The 23,273-nt window shown below is 42.9% G+C and overlaps 1 protein-coding gene across 5 annotated transcripts in view; it reads right to left on the bottom strand.

Moving 5' to 3' along the window:
• Positions 1-23,273, bottom strand: part of MYRF (myelin regulatory factor) — a 144,581-nt gene that overhangs the window by 50,836 nt on the left and 70,472 nt on the right. For all 5 annotated transcript variants that reach the window (XM_061609820.1, XM_061609821.1, XM_061609822.1 and 2 more), the window contains 3 exons: positions 14,374-14,677; positions 11,482-11,654; positions 11,034-11,157 (listed from right to left, as the gene is read on the bottom strand). In XM_061609820.1, coding sequence (XP_061465804.1) covers positions 11,034-11,157; positions 11,482-11,654; positions 14,374-14,677 — 601 coding nt within the window. The remainder of the gene's footprint in view (positions 1-11,033; positions 11,158-11,481; positions 11,655-14,373; positions 14,678-23,273) is intronic.

Genomic DNA, 23,273 nt, shown 5'->3' with positions numbered 1-23,273 from the left:
TGCGGTTCCTGTTCTTCCTACTATTCCTACTTGTGGGGCCATGAGTAGGGCCTCTCCCCCAGATCACAAATTTTGGGTCAGAAAGTACTGGAGAAGGCAAGCTTTCAAATACTTGGATCCCAAGTCATTTAGAGCTTTGTACACTTGTAGTAACACCTTGGATTGGGCCCAGTGGCTCGCAGGCAGCCAGTGAAGTGGATAGGGGTGAAATCTTACTGTACTGTACAATGTAGACAGTGGCATTCTGCATTAGCTCCAGCTTCTGAATTATCTTCAAGGGTAGTCCCATGTTGAATGCATTGCAGTGATCTATCTGGAAGGTTATTAGAGCATGGATCACTGAGGTCAAACTCTCTCAGTTCACGAATAGCTGTAGCTGATGAACCAGTCATACCAGGGCATAAGCACTCCTCACCACTGAGGCCATTGTGCCTCTAACATCAGATTAGAATCAAAGAGTACCCCTATACTATCTATCTCCTTTCTCAGGGAGAGTGCTACCTCATCTGCAACATGCCAGCATCCCAGTTCCTGAACCTGAGCATCACTGATCCACAGGACCTCTGTCTTGTCAGGATTTCGCTTCAGTTTATTGGTCCTCTTCTAGCCATCACTATTTCCAGAGAGTGGTTCAGTATCTGAACGGCCTCTCCTGATTCAGATGGGTGTCATCTGCATACTGACGACATTGTGCTCCAAATCCCTAGATGACAGCTCCCAATGGCTTCATATAGATAATGAAATATATTTGGGGATAGATTAGTGCCCTGCAACACCCCATAAGAACATGAAAAGAAAATTTCTGTAAGGCAAGAGAAATGAGATTTTGGCCAATCTACAGAGAACCAGAAGCCTACACAGGAGGGGCAGAGAACATTTGTTTAAAGCACAGAGGGACTACATTACAAGCATGCTGTGGCTACATTAATGCAGCCCCCTTCCTTCCTATCTATTTCAGCCACAGTAGGAGGTAAAATATATTCTAGTTAATTTCAAAGGGTGCTCTATGTTTTTAATTGACCATACCCACCCTTCCTTAAGTGGAGTGGTTTAAGCATAGCAGGCTGAAAACATGCACCTTGGGCAGGCCAAGTTTGTTTTTTTCCCAACAGCTAGAGTCATTGCTTAAGTAGCAACATGTTAAGTCTGATTTTACATCAAACTGCAGTTTCAGATTCAACTGTTAATAACCCCAAAATAGAAATAGAATATGACTTCCAGTTTGAAACACAAAAGGCTGTCTTCACCATCATATGACACTGACTAATAAAAAGGCTTTGAAATTAATAAAAATAAATGTGATACAGATTTCTAGGATGAATAATGAGCGAAATATAATTTTCTAGGTTACATTCTCTGTAGAAACAGTAGTAACACAGGAAAAAAGCAGAGTTAAGAATACCAACAAACACAAAAAATGTAATTATCCATCTTTGGAGATGTAGTCCTGATTGCAGGTGTTGCCACCACTCACCATATGCTCAGAGGCATGTTACCAAATTCTTCCAAGCTACACAGGAAGTAGATTGGACTATGAAAGACCAACCCAAATTGTGTTTGCATTTTTACAAATTTGTAGAGCAGTACAATATCTCAGAGAAGAGGTCAGGTCTCCTGCTCCCCTGGTGCATTCATTATAGCTGCCCAATTTCCCTGCTTTTTAAAGTTTGATAGTAATATCTGTTGGCTGTAAGTACATTCTTAAACTGCAAGGGTTTTTTTTTTTTTAACTATTAATGAATTTCTCTGCTTTTTAATCCAGGAGGTAAGAAATGGTATTCTGTGCAAGTCTGCTAAGAATGGATTGATCATTTGCACGCTTATTGAGTTCAATGGGATTTATTCCCCTGGAATCATGGGGGAGGAGGGAGAGCTGGAATGGGGACATGGGGAGGAGAAGGGAAGAGGGAAGGGAAAGGCATGTTTGATCATTTGCATACTCATTATTATTATTATTATTATTATTATTATTATTATTTATTAAATTTATATACCGCCCGACTAGCAATAGCTCTCTGGGCGGTGAACATAAAACAGCATAAAAATACAATGAATAACAAAATAATACTAAAATACAATCAACAATACAATAAACATTTTTAAAATTAGATCAATGTAACTTAAAATGCTTCAGAGAATAGGAAGGTTTTGACCTGGCGCCGGAAGGAGAGCAGAGTCGGCGCCAGGCGTACTTCCTCAGGGAGACTGTTCCATAGTTCGGGGGCCACCACTGAGAAGGCCCTAGATCTTGTCATCACCCTCCGGGCCTCCCTGTGAGTTGGAACCCGGAGGAGGGCCTTCGTAGCAGAACGTAGTGCATGGGCCGGTTCATATCGGAAGAGGCGTTCCGCAAGGTATCGTGGTCCCGCACCGTATAAGGCTTTATAGGTTAATACCAACGCTTTGAATCTAGCCCGGAAACATATTGGCAACCAGTGCAAGCTGGCCAGAACAGGTGTTATATGCTCGGACCGCTTGGTCCTTGTCAGCAATCTGGCCGCCGCATTTTGCACTAGTTGTAGCTTCCGAACTGTCTTCAAAGGTAGCCCTACGTAAAGCGCATTACAGTAATCCAAACGTGAGGTTACCAGAGCATGTACCACTGATGTAAGGTCCTCTTTACTCAAATAGGGACGTAGCTGGGCTACCAACCGAAGTTGGTAAAACGCATTCCTAACCACCGAGGCTACTTGAGCCTCAAGTGAGAGGGAAGAGTCTAAAAAGACTCCCAGACTACGAACCCGGTCCTTTAGGGGGAGTGTAACCCCGTCCAGGACAGGGTATATATCCACCATCCGATCAGAGAACCCGTCCACCAACAGCATCTCAGTTTTGTCTGGATTGAGCTTCAGTTTGTTAACTCTCATCCAGTCCATTGTCGCGGCCAGGCAACGGTTCAGCAAATCGACAGCCTCACCTGAAGAAGATGAAAAGGAGAAGTAGAGCTGCGTGTCATCAGCATACTGATGACAACGCACTCCAAAACTGCTGATGACCTCTCCCAACGGCTTCATGTAGATATTAAAAAGCAGGGGGGACAAAACTGACCCCTGCGGGACCCCATATTGGAGAGCCCGCGGTGTCGAGCAATGTTCCCCAAGCACTACCTTCTGGAGACGACCCGCCAAGTAGGAGCGGAACCACTGCCAAGCAGTACCTCCAACTCCCAACTCCGCGAGCCTCTCCAGAAGGATACCATGGTCGATGGTATCAAAAGCCGCTGAGAGATCAAGGAGAATCAACAGAGTTACACTCCCTCTGTCTCTTTCCCGACATAGGTCATCGTACAGGGCGACCAAGGCTGTCTCGGTGCCAAAACCGGGCCTAAAACCCGATTGAAATGGATCTAGATAATCAGTTTCATCCAATAGCGCCTGGAGCTGGCCAGCAACCACCCGTTCCAAGACCTTGCCCAGGAATGGAACATTTGCCACTGGCCTGTAGCTGTTAAAATTGTCTGGGTCCAAGGAAGGCTTTTTCAGGAGTGGTCTCACCACTGCCTCTTTCAGACAGCCCGGGACCACTCCCTCTCGTAAAGAGGCATTTATCACTTCCTTGGCCCAGCTACCTGTTCCATTCCTGCTAGTTTTTATCAGCCAGGAGGGGCAAGGATCCAGTACCGAAGTGGTTGCACGTACCTGTCCAAGCACCTTGTCCACGTCCTCGAGTTGAATGGGATTTACTCTTGTGCAATCATGCTTAGGATAGGTGAAACTGATGGAGGGGTAGGGAGGGGGAGGAGGGGTAGGGAGGGGGAGGAGGGGTAGGGAGGGGGAGGAGGGGAGCAAGGGTAAGGGTAGGGCTAGGGGGAGCAAGGGTAAGGGTAGGGCTAGGGGGAGCAAGGGGAGGAGATTAAGTGAGTGGGCACCAGGCAGAGGAAAAGCCCCTTTCCTTTCCATAAGGAAAACATTGTTAACAGTATCATTATTTTTCAGGGTTTCCCCAAACCTTTTATTCTATAACAAGATACATATAGTCTCCCACCTAAATTTAAACTAAAGCTGTCCCTGGCCACATCCACACCAGACATTTATTTCACTTTATGCAGTCATGGCTTCCCTCAAATAATCCTGGGCAGTGTAGTTTGTGAAGGGTGCTGAGAGTTGTTAGGAGACTCCCCACTCCCCTCACAGAGCTACAATCACCAGAAGAAGGGCTGACTGTTAAACCACTCTGGCCACTGAAGCTCTGTTAGGGGAATCTCTCAGCACCCTTCACAAGCTACACTTCCCAGGATTCTTTGGGGGAAACCATGACTGTTTAAAGTGGAAAAAATGTCTGACATGGATGTGGCCCCGATTAGCCAAGCCAAAGTGCTGTTAGTCTGGCTTTTAGAACACTGACAGTTGATTTTTACTGAGTATGGCTGTACTATCATAGACTCCAATGATAAATTCCTGAAATTAATTAAAAATCAGCCATGCTTTTTTTTTTTTACTTTTAAACTGCAGAAGATGAAAGTCAGAATATGGGGCAAGGTCAGTAATAGGATTACAGATTCTCTGTGAACATAGCTGATTTTTAATTAATTTCAACAAATTACGAGACCACTGATAGAAAAATGTCCAACAGGGGTCTGGATTATTTTACTCTTGTTTTAGACTTTGAACTCTGAATTGTTTTGTGTATCGCTAAGAGAACTTAGAGGGTTACTAAGCAAGCGTTTCTGAGTTCAAGACTATATGTTTTATAAGATTTTGTTCTGAAATGAGCTTATGGGAAGCAGCAAATGGCATTGGGGAGTATTTTCAATTTAACATGGCAGAATATGAAAAATCCAAGCTGGCTATAGTATATAGCCACTCTCGTGGTTGTACAGTATTTGGGCCACAAATTCTTACTTTCTCAGCAAAACTGAAGAATTAACATATGCATTTTTAAAATGTTTCCTTCTGTATCTATTTCAGGGGTAACAGGGAGGATGGGAGCTTTCAGTTTGTAAAAGTACAGGATTATTTTTATTGGGGGAGAGATTACCCAAATTAATTATTATGAAAGTGATTGCTTTGCAGGATTTCACCTCACTGCGAACAGTGGGGGTTGCCAAACACATTCCACCTACAGCTGGAACATGCCCATGAAATGTTCCTGGGAAATGGTTACGTTGAAAGCTAACCAAGTCATCTTAGTCATCCTCCTCCGAGAATGCCAGTGAAGTAAACAAATATAGTCAAAGAAGCTGACAGACTAGAGGCAAGAAGGTTTCCTTCAGAAAATGGAAGAAAATGAAAATAGAAAACAGAAGTCTTGCCCAAATGAGGACAACAAATGGGAACAGAAACTTTGACAAAATAAATGCAAACAAATCAAACAATAATAAGGAAGAAAAGAGGATTTGAGGAGCATCTCACTTAAATCCGAAGACCAACTTAAACTCAGCTAGGAGGATGGCTGGATCATTTGATGGCTAAAGGAAGATAAGGAAATAGCAAAAATGAGTGAATTCTTAGGGCAGATACTGATGCCTAAACTGACTGAAGAACAGAGGCAAATATTATGATAAGATGAAGTTCTAGGCCTTATTGACTAATTAGATATTAACAAATCACTGGGTCCAGATGGTATTCACCTGAGAGTTCTTAAAAAAAACTCAAAATAAAAATTGATCAAATACATAACTTGTCCTAAACAGCAGCCTCTGCATTAAGAGGATTTGTAAGGAGCCAATGTAACACCATTTTTTAAAAAAGGATTGAGGAACTTATAGGCCAGCTAGCTTTATATCTGACCTATGTAAACTGAGTGACAGCTTTTCTAAAAATAAAATAATTGAGCATATGGAACAAGCCTTGTTGAAGAAGATTCAGAATGGTTTCTACAAAGCTAAGTCCTGCCTCATTGGCCTTTTAGAATTTGCTGAGAGCGTGAACAAGCATGTGGACAGGGATAATCTAGCAGACACTGTATACTTGGACTTTTGGGGCCAAACTAGACATTATGTTAATTCTGTATCTGTGCCTTTAAGTGCAGTTTTTTTATACACCAACTGCAAATGTGGCAGCCCATCCTGATTGGGATTCTAGCATAGGGGGTGGGATGGTTTAATCTATGGTCCCCATCTGGAACGGGAGCCCACACATTCAATTCGTATAGGGGAAAAAAGCCCCTACTGGAGTGAATGGGAGTTTTTTCCCCTCCAAATTGCACAAGTGAGGACCTGATCCAGACTGAGACACAGTGGAAGGTATGGATTAAAGCCCCCCTAGTCCTCCCACTAGGGTCCTGATCTGAATTAAGCCACTTGCACTGGCAATTTGTGCATATTTAAAGGCACAGATAAATTTAATGGGATAAGAGGATGGGTCTTCTTATGATTCAGCATCAGGTGAAAGAACACGAAGCAAAGAGCAGGAATGAATGAACCATGCTCACAATGGAGGGATGCAATAAGTGCAGTCCCTCAGGATCTATACTGGGACAGATGCTTTTAAACAAGTTCAGTAATGATTTGGAGTTAGGAATGAGCAGTCAGATTGCAAAGTGCAGATACCAAATTGTTCAGAGTGGTAAAAACAAAAAGGGACTGCAATGAACTCCAAAAGGCTCAACCCAAACTGCGTGAATAGACAATTAAATGCCAAATGAAGTTTAATGTAAGCAAATGTAAACTTGGAAAACTGGAGGGGGGAAGGGAGCCTTGAATGCACTGAAGTCATCCAAGTTGCCGACATGTGTTGTAATGCTTTTATACAAATCTATGGTGTAACTGCACTTGGAATGCTGTGTACAGTTCTGATTGCCACAACTCAAAAAGGAAAAGGTGCAGAAAAGGGCAACACAAATGATCAAGGGATGGAACTTTTGGGGAAAGATTATAACAGGGGGGGGGATTTGGACTATTATAGTCTTATAGGTAAGAGGGGAAACTATAGAACAGTGTTTCTCAACCAGGGGGTGCATATGGAGATCTTGTTGGGGGGCATGAACGTTTCCAAAAAATATGTTACAATGTAAGTAAAAAATTAACAATATTAAAATACAAAAGTATGGAATGTTATGTTCGGAAGGTGAGAAGACCGTACACAACTTATTACGTGATTTGCACTTCATCACGACTGCGCAGTAGTTCAGCATTATTATTCACTACTCCCCAGGTTTAAAGGGGGAGGCATGGAATTTTTATGCTAGCTAAAAGGGGGCAGGGGTTTAAAAAAGCTGAGAAACATCTGCAACAGAGGTTTATAAATTATGTGTTGTATGGAAAAGGGGGGAGAGAGAAGCTCCCCCCCCCCAGTATACTGAGTTCTAGAATAATGGGGGCGGGAAGCCTCTCCCCCCCCCCATTATATTAGAATTCAGACTATCCAATGGAACTGAACAGTGGGAGACTAAGGATGGTCAAAAGTACTTCTTTACATGGTGCAGAGTTAAAACTGCAGAATTTACTTCCACCCATTATGGCGATGGCCACCAACTTAGAAGGCTTTAAAAGGGGATTAGACAAACTCATAAAAGAGAAGACTATCAATGGCTGCTGGTCATGACAGCTATATAGACTATCTCCAGAAACAGAAGGAGCCCTGCTTCTGCCCTCAGATCTGGCCTGTCAGCTTCTCACGAGGACCCGGATGACCACTATGAGACTACATAGGCCTTTGGTCTGATCTAGTAGGCTCTTGGCTTATGTTCTTATGGTGCAGTAAATAAATATTCTCTTCCTCTCCCATTATATTATACACTGAAGGGACTCAGATAAATTACCTTCTGCAAGACCTTGAGAGGACAGCCCTAGTCAGCGTGCTCTGCGTAGGCATCCTAGGCCATCCAAGGGCAGACTCCCTCTGACGCCACAGCTGGCTTTAGCATAAATCACTGGCCCTTTCCACATTGCTCTCATGAAGCCAGATAATAATCTCATTTTATTTGGTACCCTTCCTTGTCTCCCAAAATGGGGAAATTAGGAGATACAAACTTTAAGGAAACCAAGGGGCGGGGAGCGTTCTTGAGAGTAGGCAATTCCTGGAATCTATCCGGCTGCATGCCAGTTCTCTATCACCTTTCTGGAATGCAGGGAGGATCTGCAGCTGTTTATCCCTCCCCCCCTTTAAACATTTGTCTCTCTTTCACCCTGGAAGCCATGTTCACTTGCTTCTCCCAGCCTCTTGCTTTCACCTTATGCGGCTGCCATAGCTTCCCTTTGTCCCATTCCAGGTACCCCTTAGGTGGTCACCAAGCCTTCCTATGAGTTCTTCAGTTCTCCCACTGCTCTAATGTGCTCTGTTTCCCATAGCTCCTTCGTGCCAGCTTCCCTGGATGCCCTTCTAGGCTCTCTTACCCACATACTGCCTTCTGGCTCATATGAGCCTCCAAGGGGGCTTGTAGCCTTTAAAAACAAACACATTTAAAATCTCTCTGTTCTCTTTCTCTCCCTTTTCTTTCCTCCATTTCCAGTGATTCTAAAGTCTCACCATCTTTGACTTGCTTGTTTACATTATCCTTGTTCCTGCTAACCTTTTAAATGCCACTTCTCATTGTCCTTTCCTCCTTGTTTGCTCTCCCCATCTCCCCCCCCCCATTTTCTGTCCCTCTAACACTTTTCTCCTCTAGCAGGTCCTCCGCAAATCCCATTGTATCTTCTAGCCAAACCAAGCTTTCATGGAAAACTTTTGTTTTCTTTAAAGAGATGGAAAAAGTTATTGTGGCTGTAGAGGCAAGCTCTCCTCCCAACTCCCAGAAATCCTTTTAAACACACATTTTGAAATGTGTCATCTAAAATTTACACTGGTAAAACTAGTCTTAGAATAGGCAACTACATTTGCATGCACTGGCTTCTTGTTACCATTGCCTCCTTTCTCTTTACTGACTTTCACCACCATCCTAGCCTAGATTTAGATTCTAAGCTCCTCAGGGCAAGAGCGCATGAATGACATCTAATAATGTCCGCCCACTTGCACAACAGGAATCCACTTGCAGAAAGGGACTTCCAGTTTCTCCTCCCCCATCTACCACCCCATGCCCCCCCAAACATCTGCTCCAGAGGGTGTCCAAAGCCTCTGATATAGATTTTGGGGCTGCAGAAGGGGAAGAGCCATAGCTCAGTGGTAGAGCATCTGCCTTGCATGCAGAAGGTCCCAGATTCAATCCTTAGCATTTCCAGGAGAGACTTGCTGTCTGAAACCCTGGAGAGCTGCTGCCAGTCAGAGTAGACTATACAGTGATGGACTAGTGGGTCTGACTTGATATTAGGCAGCTTCCTAGTTTTCTCTGTTCCCAAGGACAGGAAATGGACATCCACTCATTCTGTATTTGATCTTACCGTATATAATTTTGCTTATAAAATGTCATGTACACTGTTGTTGATAATAATCATTCAGTATAACATGGCTCTGGCTAACAGGTGTTGCCTTTATCTTTTACTAAAGCCAACCCCAACAGATACTAGACCTATTAAAAGGTATCACACCCTTTGTATGCTTCTTTCAAATTTATCTTTGATGCAAGAACCATTTTTTTAAATTTCTTTTCTTACACTTCTGATTTTCTTGGCTTTGTCTGTTACTCTCAGTTTGCTCCTTTCTCTGTGTACTCTTCTTTCCATTTTATCGTTTGTTTGTTTGTTTGCCTATCTGTTTGAAAAATGCACACACTCTCCTTTATCACTTTATCATTCAATTTCCAAACCTACTTTTCCTCAACCCTTTGTTTTGTCTTCTCCCATTGGAATTTCTTGACATTTGCTGTCTTCTTGCTCTGGGTGCTTCCAGAGGCCAAGAGAAAGATTATTTTACTTCACTGTACAAGCAACAGAATGGATTGCCTTCTTAAGAAGGGGCACCTTTGCTGGATAAACTTCACTCCCCTCTTCCTACCCTGTGAGTGCTTGCTGTCATGGAAACCATCCACCCTTACTCAGAAAAAAGCACCCCATGTTGCAGTTGCTCCTGCTCCGCCAGAAAGAGAGAGGAGGGGAGGGAGAGGAGACACTAACTACTACTCACTGGCAAGAAAAAGGGAGAAGGTTTTTTCCCATCACAAGGAGCATAAGCACAGCAGCACTTACAGCGAAGCTGCACACACTATGGCCCCATCCATACGACAAGTATAATCTGCAGTGTTATAGCTTTGTGTCCTCATTAATTCACTTAAAGCTCCCAATTGTTCCTTTGTGGCCCTGTCTAAACCTGCCCCATCCTGATGTCACATACAGGTATGGAACAGTAGGTGTGGAGAACAGCCTTGTGGGCCACACTGGGACCCATATTGGGCCTAATTAGCCCCATGGGCCAGAGGTTGCTCACTGCTGCACCATAGTTTCAATTCTAGGAATTTCATAGCAAAGGGGCAGCATTTTTAAAAAAGTAATTGTCAAGGGGTGGTCAGATAGTAGAGAGAGGCAAATCACCACACATCACAAGCCACACCTCTAAATCAGGGGAGAGAACAACGCTACGTCAGTTTAGACCTCAAGTGACTTGCAATAGAAAGTCTAAAAATGACTAAAATCCAAAGATCTCAAAAAAACCAGGATGACACCTGAGGAAAAGCCAAGAATGCAATAATTTGGGAGAAGTGTAATCTACATTTCAGAAATAAATGAACAACCGAATAGTGTTGGTGCAGGAGCAAAAGCCTAGTGTGCTTTTATTTTTATATAAAAAAGTCAATACATCCGTTCAAGATTGCACTCCCCAAGTGATCTTGTTGTTTCTTCTGCTGTATCTACTTAGTTTTGTCACCTTTTCCTCAAATCTTTCTTTCCCTTTTCCATGTTTGTTTGTGTCAATTTTACATCCACAGGCACAGCAATTTTATTTTTAATGTACTTTGTAAATCACCTAATAATTGTGAGTGGTTAATAAGTAATAAACAATATTACTATTAAAATTGTGCATGTAAAATGGCAATTTAAAAAGGTTTAAAGTTGTGAGGCTGTTCTTACAGCTATATACACCAACCTCCAACTCCTTTAGGGGCTAAATGTGGATTTAACAAGAGCTGTGACGCTTCTGAGCAAATATCAAGGTAAACCTGCTAAAGCATCTTTCTCTGAGCTGGCATGCAGAGGAGTTTTCATATATATGATCTCTACTCACAGCTCCTTGTAGTTGGCATCATATAGAGTCGCCCACTTGTTCTGCTGATGCGGCTGCCATTTTATAGACTGGTAGTTGGGATCTAGGTAGGAGCCATTCAAGCTGTCATTGTCCTGAATCAGGCCTGCAGCAATAGGAAAATTGTGTATTTACATAAGCCTACACCTCATGCAAGCTTTCCCCCTCCTGCTAGAAGTGAAATACTTATTCTTATCTCACCTCCTCATGCCTCTCTCACCACGTGACACATCTCATGACTTCTTGTTTCTTTGTTTTTGTAACCAAGGAATAAAAAGCATTTTTCATTCTTCCCAGAGACCCACTGCCAATTCCTCTTTGGAGTTTCCCTTCCCATGCACCCGTTCTGTGGAACTCTTCCCCTTGTGAAACATGAACAGCATCTGGACGCTGATGTGACTGTAAGGAAGTGGGGACAAAGACCACATACCTGGTGAGAGTGCCCCCTGCTGATGCCAAGGTGGTGTCTGGACTCTGTCAGGGTTCAGTGGCACAGACCCCGTACCCGGCTCTTGCTTTATCATCCCATTAAGCATCTGGGTATTGAGAGTATTGGGGGGTGACTCCGAGTGTTTCCTCTTTTTGGCAGGGTGCACTGGAAGTCTGTGGGGACCAAACACAGAAAAGAGACAGTAAGAACAGTCCAGCTTCATATCTCCCATAACAGTAAGAAAAGTGGGGCAAAGGATTCGCGTGGGGACAGGAGGCAAGTATCAACCAGGCTCTCCCATATTTCTATGGTATAAAGAGTCAATCACAAGTTCCTTTCTGTTCAATTTGGTTCTGAATTTAGATGTTGGTTCCAAACTGACACAGACATTCCCTCCCTCTGTCCTCACATGCCCCATGAGGGAAGATGACAACTAGCAGGCTGGTTCTTAGGTCACTAAGGTGGTATGTCTGTGTCTAAGGCTGCACCACTTGAGACTGAAGGGGACGTGTGCGACTGAATTCTCCTCCTTACCAATTTCTTTTTCAAATCCCTGCATATGCAAAACTAGAATGTCACAAGAAAAGACTAAGCTAGAAAACTGGACTTCTCCTGGTGGATGGAACTCACAAGTGAGTTGTTGCCTGACCTAGATGTGTTGCACCAGCAGCATGTTACCATCATACACATCTATAGTTTTAAAAAAATCAATAAATGCATCTCATGACACAAGTTTCAGATAAAGGTGGGTCCCAGATGAAGACTACTGCAGCAGAACATGTTTCTCTCACATGCTAGCTTTCTGTGTGCAAGTATTCCTTTTGTATGGAGATGTATTTTAATCATTTACGCCCCAACTACAGTTTGATGTATGGTATGCCTCTTCAGTAAAAGCAGCTTCTATGGAGTGCAATATGAAGCAAATACATTTCTTCTCCCCACACACACACACAACTACGTCCCCCTCCCCACCACAGTTCCAAATGCATGTTTGGATTGTAGAACCAGTGGGTGGAAACAGTTAAGTATCCCATCAGTGCCCACCCACCTCTCCTCCTCACAATGCCCCCTCTGGAAGCTGTTTGTTCTGGAAGGGGAAAAAAGGGCTGAGGCATTAGGGGTGCGTTGCATGCATCTGTGTGTATTCTCTAGGTCAGCCATTATTAGCTAATGTTTTAAACAATTAAAGGGGTCTACTTACTTGGTAGGCATGCCAAGGGCACAAATCTCTTTGCTTTAAAAGCAATGTGTGTGTGTGGCACTACCATTGCTATAGTAGGAATGAGTTATAAAAAGTTACTTTTTAAACTTTTTTTAGCAAAATAATTCTGAATATGTCCAAGATCAAACTTTTAAACCTTGTCGATGGCTTTGCCTCCAGTAATTAAATCTGACATGGCACCCCCATGATCTAGAAGTATTAGTGCTGGGACTGTGCTATCTATTACATGCAGTTGTGGCATACTGGTGTCTAGAATGTGTGGCCCAACAGGTTTGATTTGGGGAAAGAAGAGGGGTATGGATGGAGAGCCCCTGTGATGCAACAGAGAGTTGGATTAGGTGGCCTTCTGATGTCTTCTGTGATTGCCCTAGCAAGTGGCAGTACCTTAGGGAGAATTAGTTATGGTTAGATTTCCTGACTTTGGCAGAAAATAAAAGGAGTCACGCGAGGCATCGCTTGGGGAGGAATTCTGGGGGAGGGGTAATGATAAAGAGAGAAAAATTGTGCTGTCTTGTTTCAGAACACAGATGGGCACTGGTATAATGGATGGAGGTTCAATAAATTCTAAATTCCTAGCTTCAAGTCTTTGCAGGATGGTTAAAAATAACATGTGCTTTATGTTTTTGTTGTCTTGGCAACCAATACTGATCCTTTCTTCTCTTATCCTCATTGTTTTTATATCCTTTTACACTCCTTCCTGATTCCTAGTTTTAGCATAATCTGGGAATCAAGTTTTGTGAGGTTTCCGTGGAGTTAAACTGAGTGGGGAGCTAGTTAACCTGCGTTCCACAGAGTCGATGAATTGCTATGCATTTCTGACAGTGGTTTAAGAAGAGCTGCTTGATTAGAGGGACTGGGGAAATGCCAGAAAGACTCATAGGTGACTCTCTAGGGCAACACCCTCCCAAATCTAGACAACACAGGGGGGAAAAACAGCATTCTAACAGAAGTATGGGCATTTCCACACCATAAGTAAGTATAATAAGAATTTCCTTTCCCCGAGGAACCTAAGAGACAGTCCTGTGAGGGAAACAAGAGAACTCCATCAGATCTCCATCAGTTCCCTCAACATACTACAATTTGAGTATTTCTTTGGTGGGAAGAAAGGGCAAAGCCCTCTCCTTGGGTTCTTCAGTGCTGCAAGAGAACTTCATTGTTCTCAACACTTCCAATGGCAACTGCGCTTCCACATCATATCATATCATATTCCCCTCACATAGTCCCATCATATTAGTCACCATGATCATCCTTCAGCCTCCTACTATACACGCAACACAATAGCAACCTCTGAACCTTAGTTACACGTCTAAACTTTCTCTATCATTTTTATTTTTTTTTATTTATCTTATTTATATCCTGCTTTACCTGCAAGGAGTTCCAAGGTGTGGTACATGGTTCTCCCCTTTGCATTTTATCCTCACAGCAACCCTGTGAAAGATAGGTTAGGCTGCGAGAAAGTGACTGGCCTAAGGCCACCCAGTGAACGTCATGGTTGAGTAGGGATTTGACCCTGGTCTCCTAGGTCCTACCTAGTCCAACACTCTAACTACTAAACCACATATGTCTACTATTACAGTACGAAAGGATCAGCGCAAGCCTAAGGAGGCCCAAGGATTCAAAGAATGATTACACTCTTCTCTACCTTGTCCACCCGTGTCCCAAGGACTTACTCTGCTCCATGCTGCTGCAGTAGCTGGTGAAGCATCTGTGTCTGCTGAGCATGGTGGAGATCTCCAGGTGAAATGCCCTGTCCAATAGTGAATGGAGGCATCAGAGGCTCGGCCTTCATGTACATGTCCCGCTGCATGCTAGGATAGTGATGGCTGTGTTGCTGCTGGTGTGGGTGAGGTGGCGGTGGCGGGCCCTGGAGGTGGGATGGTGGAGGTGGTGGTGGAGGAGGGGGATGCTCCATTCGGGAAGGGGGAGTCACATGGCACATATTCTCAGGAGTCATGGTTCGAAGAAGGTGAGGATCTAAAAAGACAGACAGTAGATTAATTTGGGGCACATGAATAACCAAATAAGGCTGCACAAAAACATCCCCATCTCCCTGAATGTTCCTCAAGCCTTGATCAGTCATTCCATTTGTGCTCTGAATGAAGACAGTACAAGGCCATAGACATGGAGGAATTCAGGGGATGCCTAAGGGATATTCCAGCCTGTTTCCTTACATTTTTGGCTTTCGTTACAAAGGTACATCTCATGTCCTTTTGCCAAAGAGATATGTGACAAAACATGCAGGCAGCATCATTCTATTTCATTGTATAGTGAGTAATAAAACTCACTAATAAAACATTAGAAGCTTCTAGCTTCTAGTGTTCTGACCAGTGAGATGGAACAATTGGCAAAACTTTGACATATATATATATATATTCACTAACAGGCAAAAAACCCTTGCGGTTTAAGAATGTACATATAGCCAACAGTTCTATCAAATTTGTACAAGCGGGAGGAAGGAAAGGAGGAGAAGGGAGGCTAGGAGATTGGGTAGGTGGGCACTGGGCAGAGGGAAAGCCTGTTTCCTTTCAAAAAAGAAAATATTGTTAACAGCATCATTATTTTGGGGCATTTCTCCCACTTTTTTACTCTACAGCAGACACATGTAGTCTCCCACCCAAATTTAAACCAAAGCTGTCCCTGGCTACACTCATGCAAGACATTTTTTCACTGTAAACAATCATGGCTTCCCCCTAAGGATTCCTGGGCAGTGTAGTGTAGAAGGGTGCTGAGAGTTGCTAGGAGACTCCCCATTCCCCTCACAGAGTTACAATCACCAGAAGAAGGGGTCACAGTTAAACCACTCTGGCCACTGGAGCTCTATCAGGGAGAATAGGAATCTCCTAACAACTCTCAGCACCCTTCACAAACTACACTTCCCAGGATTATTTGGGAGAAACCATGACTGTTTAAAGTGGAATAAATGTTTGGCGTGTGTGTGGCCCCCTGATTAGCCAAGCCAAACAGCTGTTAGTCTGGCTTTTAGAACACTGACAGTTCTTACTGAGCATGTCTGCACTATCATAGACTCCAATGATAATTTTCTTAAATTAATTAAAATCAGCCATGCATATTTTTTTTTTACTTTAAACTGTCGAAGATGAAGGTCAGAGTATGGGACAAGGTCAGTAATAGGATTACAGGTACTCTGTGAACATAGCTGATTTTAAATTAATTTCAACACATTATGAGAACAATGACAGAAAAAAGTCCAACAGGGGTCTAGATTTTTTTACTCATGTTTTGGAGTTTAAAGTCTGGATTCTCTTTGAGTGTTTTGTGTATCACCATGAAAACCTAGAGGGTTACTAAGCAAGTGTTTCTGAGTTCAGGACTACAAGTTTTGTAAGATTTTGTTTTGAAATTAGCTTATGGGAAGCAGCAGAATGGCATGAGAGCTATTTTCAATTTAACATGGCAGAATATGAAAAATCTGTATAATATACAGCTACTCTCATGGCTGTATAATGTTTCAGCTTATTATTTACTTATAGAAATATTTCTATACCACCATATCATAAAATATCAGAGTGACTGACAATGTTAAAACATAGAACACTATTTAAAAAATAAAAATAATAATTAAGGTGACTTGAAACAAAAATTAAACAGCTACAAATGCCTGTTGGCATAAAGATGTCTTCAAGAGTTGCCTGAAAGTCAAAAGCGAGGATGCCTGCCGAATCTCTCCAGAAGAGAGTGTTCCACAGGATGGAATTAGTAATTTATTAACATTTACTAAAATCAAAATTACGTTAACTATATTTATTGTTACATATGTATAACAAAGCGTAGCAACACCACAAACAGAAACAAACAAGGAATTCAGCAGACGTAGGAGACTGATTTTAATTTTTTTAAATCCAAATTATAAAAACCTGAATCTCAGTACATAGGGGCTTTTCTTCAGCAGGCAAGTAAATTCATTTTGGAAAAGTTTCAAGAAGTTTGATAATACTGAGAGCCAAACACATAAAACTCTTCTATGACTAGTCTAGTATATTATCCTTGGGAGGAAAAGAAACTAGTGTTAGATATATTTTGTATATCTTATGGTGGTGTCTTTTTTCCATCCCAGGCTCACAGCAGACCCAAGAATCCTGTTGGACATTTGCCATGTTGAAAGGTAAGGTCCTTCAAATGCTTTTCCCTTATGTACTCAGAAGCTTGCCCATGCTTCGGCTGCCCATAGTACCACTGTTATTATGAAGAGATGGGACAAAGCCAACTGGCCATTCTTATATGGCCAGCTGGCAAAGCTCTCAAGCGTCTAAGCAAACACACATTTGTCCAAAGCAGAACAGCTCCAAAATCAGTCCTGATTCAGCGATCCTCCTGGCTGGAGCACTATAATGTTTCTCTCCTGCTCTGTCTCTCCACAGGAAGAAGTCGGGACTTCTCTTATCAGAAGGCCATTTACTCCCCCGCGGCAAGATAGCATGAATGTCAAAGGGCATCACCACATTGCAGAAATACATGCTATATAGGCTTGCAAGCAGCATTAACATGACCCCAGATTGCACCAGTCCATGGCGTTAAAAAGAAATAGTTTATATCCAAGCAGCTAAAAGTGTTAATGGGGTAGTGTTAGCATTTGGGAGTGAGCTACAAGAACACATCTGTCTTAACTGAACACAATTGGTGCTAAAAACCTGCTCATGCCACCCAAGGCCAGAATGTTTTCACCAGTATTTACCAATAGATTTTCTGTTTCATGGCGTTAGGTGCCTTTTATGACGATGGTTGATATTAGGAGGAGTTATATTATTTCATGTACTGTTATTTTAATTGTATATGTTTGGTGTGCCACCATTTGGTAGAAGGGGTGTTATAAATAAACATACATTATTATTATTATTATTATTATTATTATTATTCTAATCCAGAAATATACTCACAAAAGGTAATTAGAAATGAACCAGGAAAGTATACATTTTGAAAAGATCAATGCTGCTCTCTAACCTGACTAGCAGTCAGCCAGGTTCTCTCACCAAACGTGAGCACAAATATACATAATTTGAATGGCGAGTCCACTGTGGATCTTCATCTACTTCATTTTGGTAAGGGGTACAACTTTCCTCAGAGAACCGAGGTCAGGAGTAACTAGTTCTTCCCATTTACAGCATAATCCAGCTATGCAGAGTGCTGACTGGCTGGCTCTTGTGCCAGTTATAATGCCACTGCCCCCCGACAAGAGCAATGATCCAAGTTAAAAACCAACCACAATGAACTGGCTTAAAATAAAAAAAAGACACCGAACCAAATAAAACAAGCCATCATCTGGTTTTTATTAAATAAAAGCTGAAAGCCTATCTAGATCAGTGCTAGATTCAGACAGGTACACGTGTCATGTGAAGGAGGAGGGGGGAGAACAGAGCTCACCTCACCCCACAACAGAATAACCACACCACCTTTTGTAGGGAAGTATCTCTGTATACATCCAAGTTTCAGATTTGTCTAGGGAAAGCCTCCTCCTGAACTACTACAGTACTGGAAAGACACAGAAAAGTGGGTGAAAAAGTACACCAGTATATATCTAGAAGAGAGTTACAAGACTCTGCTGGAACAGAGACTTATTTATGGCCTGTCTCCCTGTTTTTATGTGTCTGAAATATAAATGTTTGCAAAATGAGTTGCATAGAACCTGTTCAGTGTTTTTTTAAAAAAACTTTCTTATGCAGAAGACATTTCAGTGACTTGAGAAAATTATTGTTTTCAATAATACATAAGAACCACATCACACTTGCAAGTTAAAATCAAGACCATAGCAACCCTTACTCCTTAAGCTCTTACGGATTTCATGCAAAAGGGATGGCATACGACATGTAAGCCCACAGTACATGCAAAGATTTTACCTATCTGGGTACAGGTTGTAGGGCATTCACAAAAGCCCTTGACTCAAGTTCACATCCCTCCTTAGTACAACAAAACAGAAGTTTACTTAACTTTGACACCTGATTTCAAGTTAATAATGCAGGGCTCTACTCTGCTTTGTACCATGTAGAAGTCCCAACCAAAGCCTGGATCAAACTGATCTTGAACCAGATTGAATTATAGTAAAACCTCAAAATGCAAAATCAGACCAAACTGCTTACAGTATCGGCTTTTTCCAGGTGAATCAATGTTATGGTGAATGATTAGCACACTGATTGAGAGAATTAAACCCCCACAAACCACGTATTTGGGCTAAGGAAGGTGTGGCAATACCTGTTTGAATCATGGCAAGTCCACACAGACCAGCAGGATCAGCAGTGGAAGAGGCTATCATTGTGGCACCAAAAACAGCAGCCCAGCCCTCCCTCCCATCTCCCACCCCTGGAAGGGCACCTTTAGTGAGGCAATTTCTGAGCTGTATTATTGCTACCATCACGCTTAGCAGTAATGTTAGGAAGCATGAAAGGGTCTTATGATAAAAGGAAACAGGAATACAGAATGATTACATGACTTTCCTAAGACTGTGTATAGAAGCTCTTATAGTCCATAGTTTTTTTCTGTTTTGGGTTCGCTCTGTCTCCCGTAGTTCCATGCATATGTGACTTTAGCCTCCTTTTCCCTCATGAAAAAGATCTTTGAAGTGCAACAAGACTTCCCCAGCACAACCACATGAATGTTATTACCATCTGAAGCAAGTACTGGATTTGGGGAAAAGGCTATATTCTCAACCCTTGCTTTCTTAGCCCCAATGGGGTACTAGAAATAAAAACAATTCTAGAAGTACACAATTAAGCTATGGACTTTTTCTATCACAGGATGTAGTGATGGCCCCCAAATAATACACGCCTTGAAAAGGGATTAGACAAGTTCACGGAGGACAAGGCTATCAATGGCTACTAGTCATTATGATTGTAAGTTACTCCCGGGATCAGAGGCAGCAAGGTCACCACCAGTACCACTCCTAGGCACTGGGAAGCGGGGCAGTTGCCCCCAGACCCACACTTTGGGGGCCCCCGCACATGGCAATCTGCGTATATACAGTGAGAAGCACTGACGGAGTAAAAGCAATACAATTCGCTGAAACCAGCGACCAGTGGAAGAGATAAGACACGTGTTTATTCTAAGCCAACCATTCCTCCCCTTTCCTTAGTGAGAATAACCTCATGAAGCCACAGAGGTTGCATTCGCATTTGCAGCCCGTCCCCGGTTCCGGAGTGAGGGATGTTATGCGGAACTTCTTTCCCCGGAGAAACCAAACGGCAACGGAGCAAAGGTTTACAAAGTTCTCCTCAACCCTTCTCGCTTCCCCTCTCGCCTTTCTTTGGCCTTCAGGCACAAGGCGCATGCACAGGTTTACACAATTCGCGTATCGTATGAGAGAAGGAAGGGCAAAACACAAGTGTTAAGCCCAGCAGGAAAGCGAGGTGGGCCTCGGGAATGTCGTAGCAATAACAATGCTGATCTCAGCTACTCTGGGCTGGGGTCTGAAGGGCTCAAAGAGAGGGAGAGCAACCGCCTTTAAGACATTTCCCTTGAAAGACAGATAGTAATATAATTTTTCTCCACAACGGGAGCGAGGGGTTGTGTGGGGGTCTTAACGCTATTTGAAGCAGCCCTTTGCTGTTTCAATGGAAGGGTAAATATATCACACACACCCTGTGTGTACGCTCAAACTTAAGGTCGATATTGGAGGGGGGCGTTAATAAGAGGGGTAATGGGAGCCCATCCGGCCCTCTTCTTGAAGGGTAGACTGCTTTTCTTGCCCTCCCAGGCCTGTGGCTAGTTCTTAAGCAAATAAAAAACCACCAGGCAGCTTCATCCCTTCAAGGGATAGATAGCGTATATTGTCGCCGCCTCCCCTCCCCCCAGGCCGGGGCTACCTGGGGCAAATGTCTTCCACCATTTCACGCTCCTTGGAAATTTGTAGGTCAGACTTCTGAATTTGCACCACAGTCGGCCTTTTCCTTCCCAGGAACAGTCTTGAAATGATACTGTTTTGTAGGCTGCTCACAGCTGTCTCTGTTACATTGAAAGAATGTGGGGGGGGCAACTAGGCTTTTGCCCCGGGCCCCACACATGCTAAGGGTGGGCCTGGTCAGTGCTGTCATGCCTTTGGACTTTCTAGAAGTATCTGATTGGCCACTGTGAAAAACAGGATGCTGGGCTGGACAGGCCTTTGGCCTGATCCATTAGGATTTTTCTTATGTTCTTCTATTTCCTAGATCCAAAGAACACCAAGAGCTGCCTTAAACGCTACCTTAAACAAAAGAAGATGCTTAAGTGTTAAAGTAACATTAATGTTAACTATATATTGGGTGAGGTAGGAAATCTCACACATCTTATTTGACTACTTCCATTGTTTCTTAGCCTGCCTTGCAAATGTATACATATAAGAGGCCTACAGCCAAAGATGTCCATACTACCTTGTAATAAGTGAGACCTTCAGGAGGGTCTCACCCATTCTGTGTGCATACAGGACCGGACTGCATTTCTTTTGGGGACCATTACACATGGACTAGACCCATCTCCAAAGAAGTGGCAGTGGTAACACCAAGATTATTTGGGTCAATTACTACGCAGTAACCTAAGAAAGCAGGAAAACGGCAGATTGCACAGTTGGATTAGGGCAAAGGTATGGATACAATCCTTCCTCCACACAGTTATTTCTTTGCTTTCATTTCCTTCCTCTTATACTCCCTGGTGTTCAGTTCCTCAATTACCAAAGTTCTAATTAATTAAATCAGCAAAAACAGCATAGGAAGAACCCACATCTCATTCCTACAAACCCAGAAGGAATTGCCGCAGCCCTACAAAATGAATTTACACAAATCACAGAATAATAATGAGTGCCCTGGCCAATCAATTTACAAGTTTCTTCTGCGCTGGAGCATATAATAAAATTAGGAAAAGTCTGATCAAAGTTCTTCTTCATACAGTGCATAGTTAAACTATGGAATCCGCTCCCACAAGAGGCAGTGATGGCCACCAACTTGGATGGCTTTAAAAGAGGATTAGACAAATTCATGGAGGATAAGGCTGTCAGTGGATACCAGCCATGACGTCTGTGCTCTGCCTCCATAATTGGAGGCAGTATGCTTCTGAAAACAAGTTGCTGGAATCCGCAGGAGGGGAAAGTGCTCTTGCACTCAGGTCCTGCTTGTGGGCTTCCCATGGGTATCTAGTTGGCCACTGTGTGAACAGGATGCTGGACTAGATGGGCCATTGGCCTGGTCCAGCAGGCTCTTCTTATGTTCTTCTGATGAACAGTCAGAGAGTAAAGAGACAGGGAAAGTAAAATTGGGGGGCAGAACTAGTTACAAAGGATGGGAGGGTATTAGTTTATAAGATAAGATAATGTAAAATGTATAAGATATACAGTACTCGCTCTCGCTCTCACACACACACAAACACACACTGTATTGAAACTGATACTATTTAAAATGGACTCATTAATGGTCAGAGTGGACAGTGCGATAACCAGGTGTACATATGAAATCCCAGTCTGTGAATTAACTAACACACACACATACCCCTAGAACATGTGGTCATCCAATGAAATTGACTGGCAGTATGTTTAAAAGAGACAGAAGAAAATACTTCAACACAACACAAAACTGTCTTATACAACTCACTACTGCAAGTTGTGGTGATAGCCACCACTGGTCACTGAACTATTCTCCAAACTAATATAATTTTGATTTTTGAAAAGTGTCAGGCTTTGCAATGTGCTTGTGTGGAACTACAGAGGTCAACATCAAATGTTTGATGTTCAAAGTTAAAAAGTGAACGGGGCAACTGCTATGGCAGAGTGAAAATGCAGGCAAGTTGCTGAAAAATATGTTCTTGAAAGCTGTTATCTCACCTTCCACTTCTAAAGGCTGCTGGGCTTCCCAATACCCCTTGAAACTAGAGAACACTCTTTGAAAATTACAAGACTGCAGAGGCAAGGTTATTTATAAGCAATCTCTGTATATGCACCCACTCAGATCCTGTGTACGACAAGGCCTGAGGTTCTAGTTCTTCCCCTCACCAGGATGATGAAAACAGGATGAAGCCCTTCAGGCTCCCTCTTTCGCTGGTTTGGTGGTGCTGCTGCCTTGGCGGTGAGGGAAGGCAGTTTCCTCTGTGGCAAGGAATCTGGCCTCATTGCTATATTTAAAGAAGGGCCAGGAGGAATTCCAGGGATTTTTGTAGTGAGATAAACAGAACTCTTGACCTCTTCCATGGAGAAAGGAGAAGTAGCTGCTTCCACTATGAGCAGGGCTGAGGTTTTAAAAGAAGGGGCCAGCGGGGAAACATTTGAAAATTCCCGTCAACCCACCAGTATATACTTCACCCAATGATTTCACCTCTGCAACTCATTCACTGGCATATGAAACACCCAAATCTCCTGAGTGGAACCTCATTATGGGATGGCAAATGTAACCAGTGGGACAAGATTCTACCTACCCACTTCCCTCCCACCTCTCTTAACGTATATAAAGCTTGGAGAAGTACAGAAAAAGACTGATCTCATTCAATAAGACCAGGGGGCAGGTGGGAAGAGAACCCAGCCTCCATTATGCATTTAAGATTTCCCTGCCTGTCACAGGAACAGGAGGAGAGTCTCCTTGAATCAAACAGAGCTCGCAAAAAGATG

This window comes from Rhineura floridana, chromosome 2 (assembly GCF_030035675.1).
Source record: "Rhineura floridana isolate rRhiFlo1 chromosome 2, rRhiFlo1.hap2, whole genome shotgun sequence".
In the NCBI taxonomy this organism is placed as follows: Eukaryota; Metazoa; Chordata; class Lepidosauria; order Squamata; family Rhineuridae; genus Rhineura; species Rhineura floridana.
The sequence above is the reverse complement of the archived record's forward strand: the minus strand, read 5'-3'. Positions and strand labels throughout refer to the sequence as shown.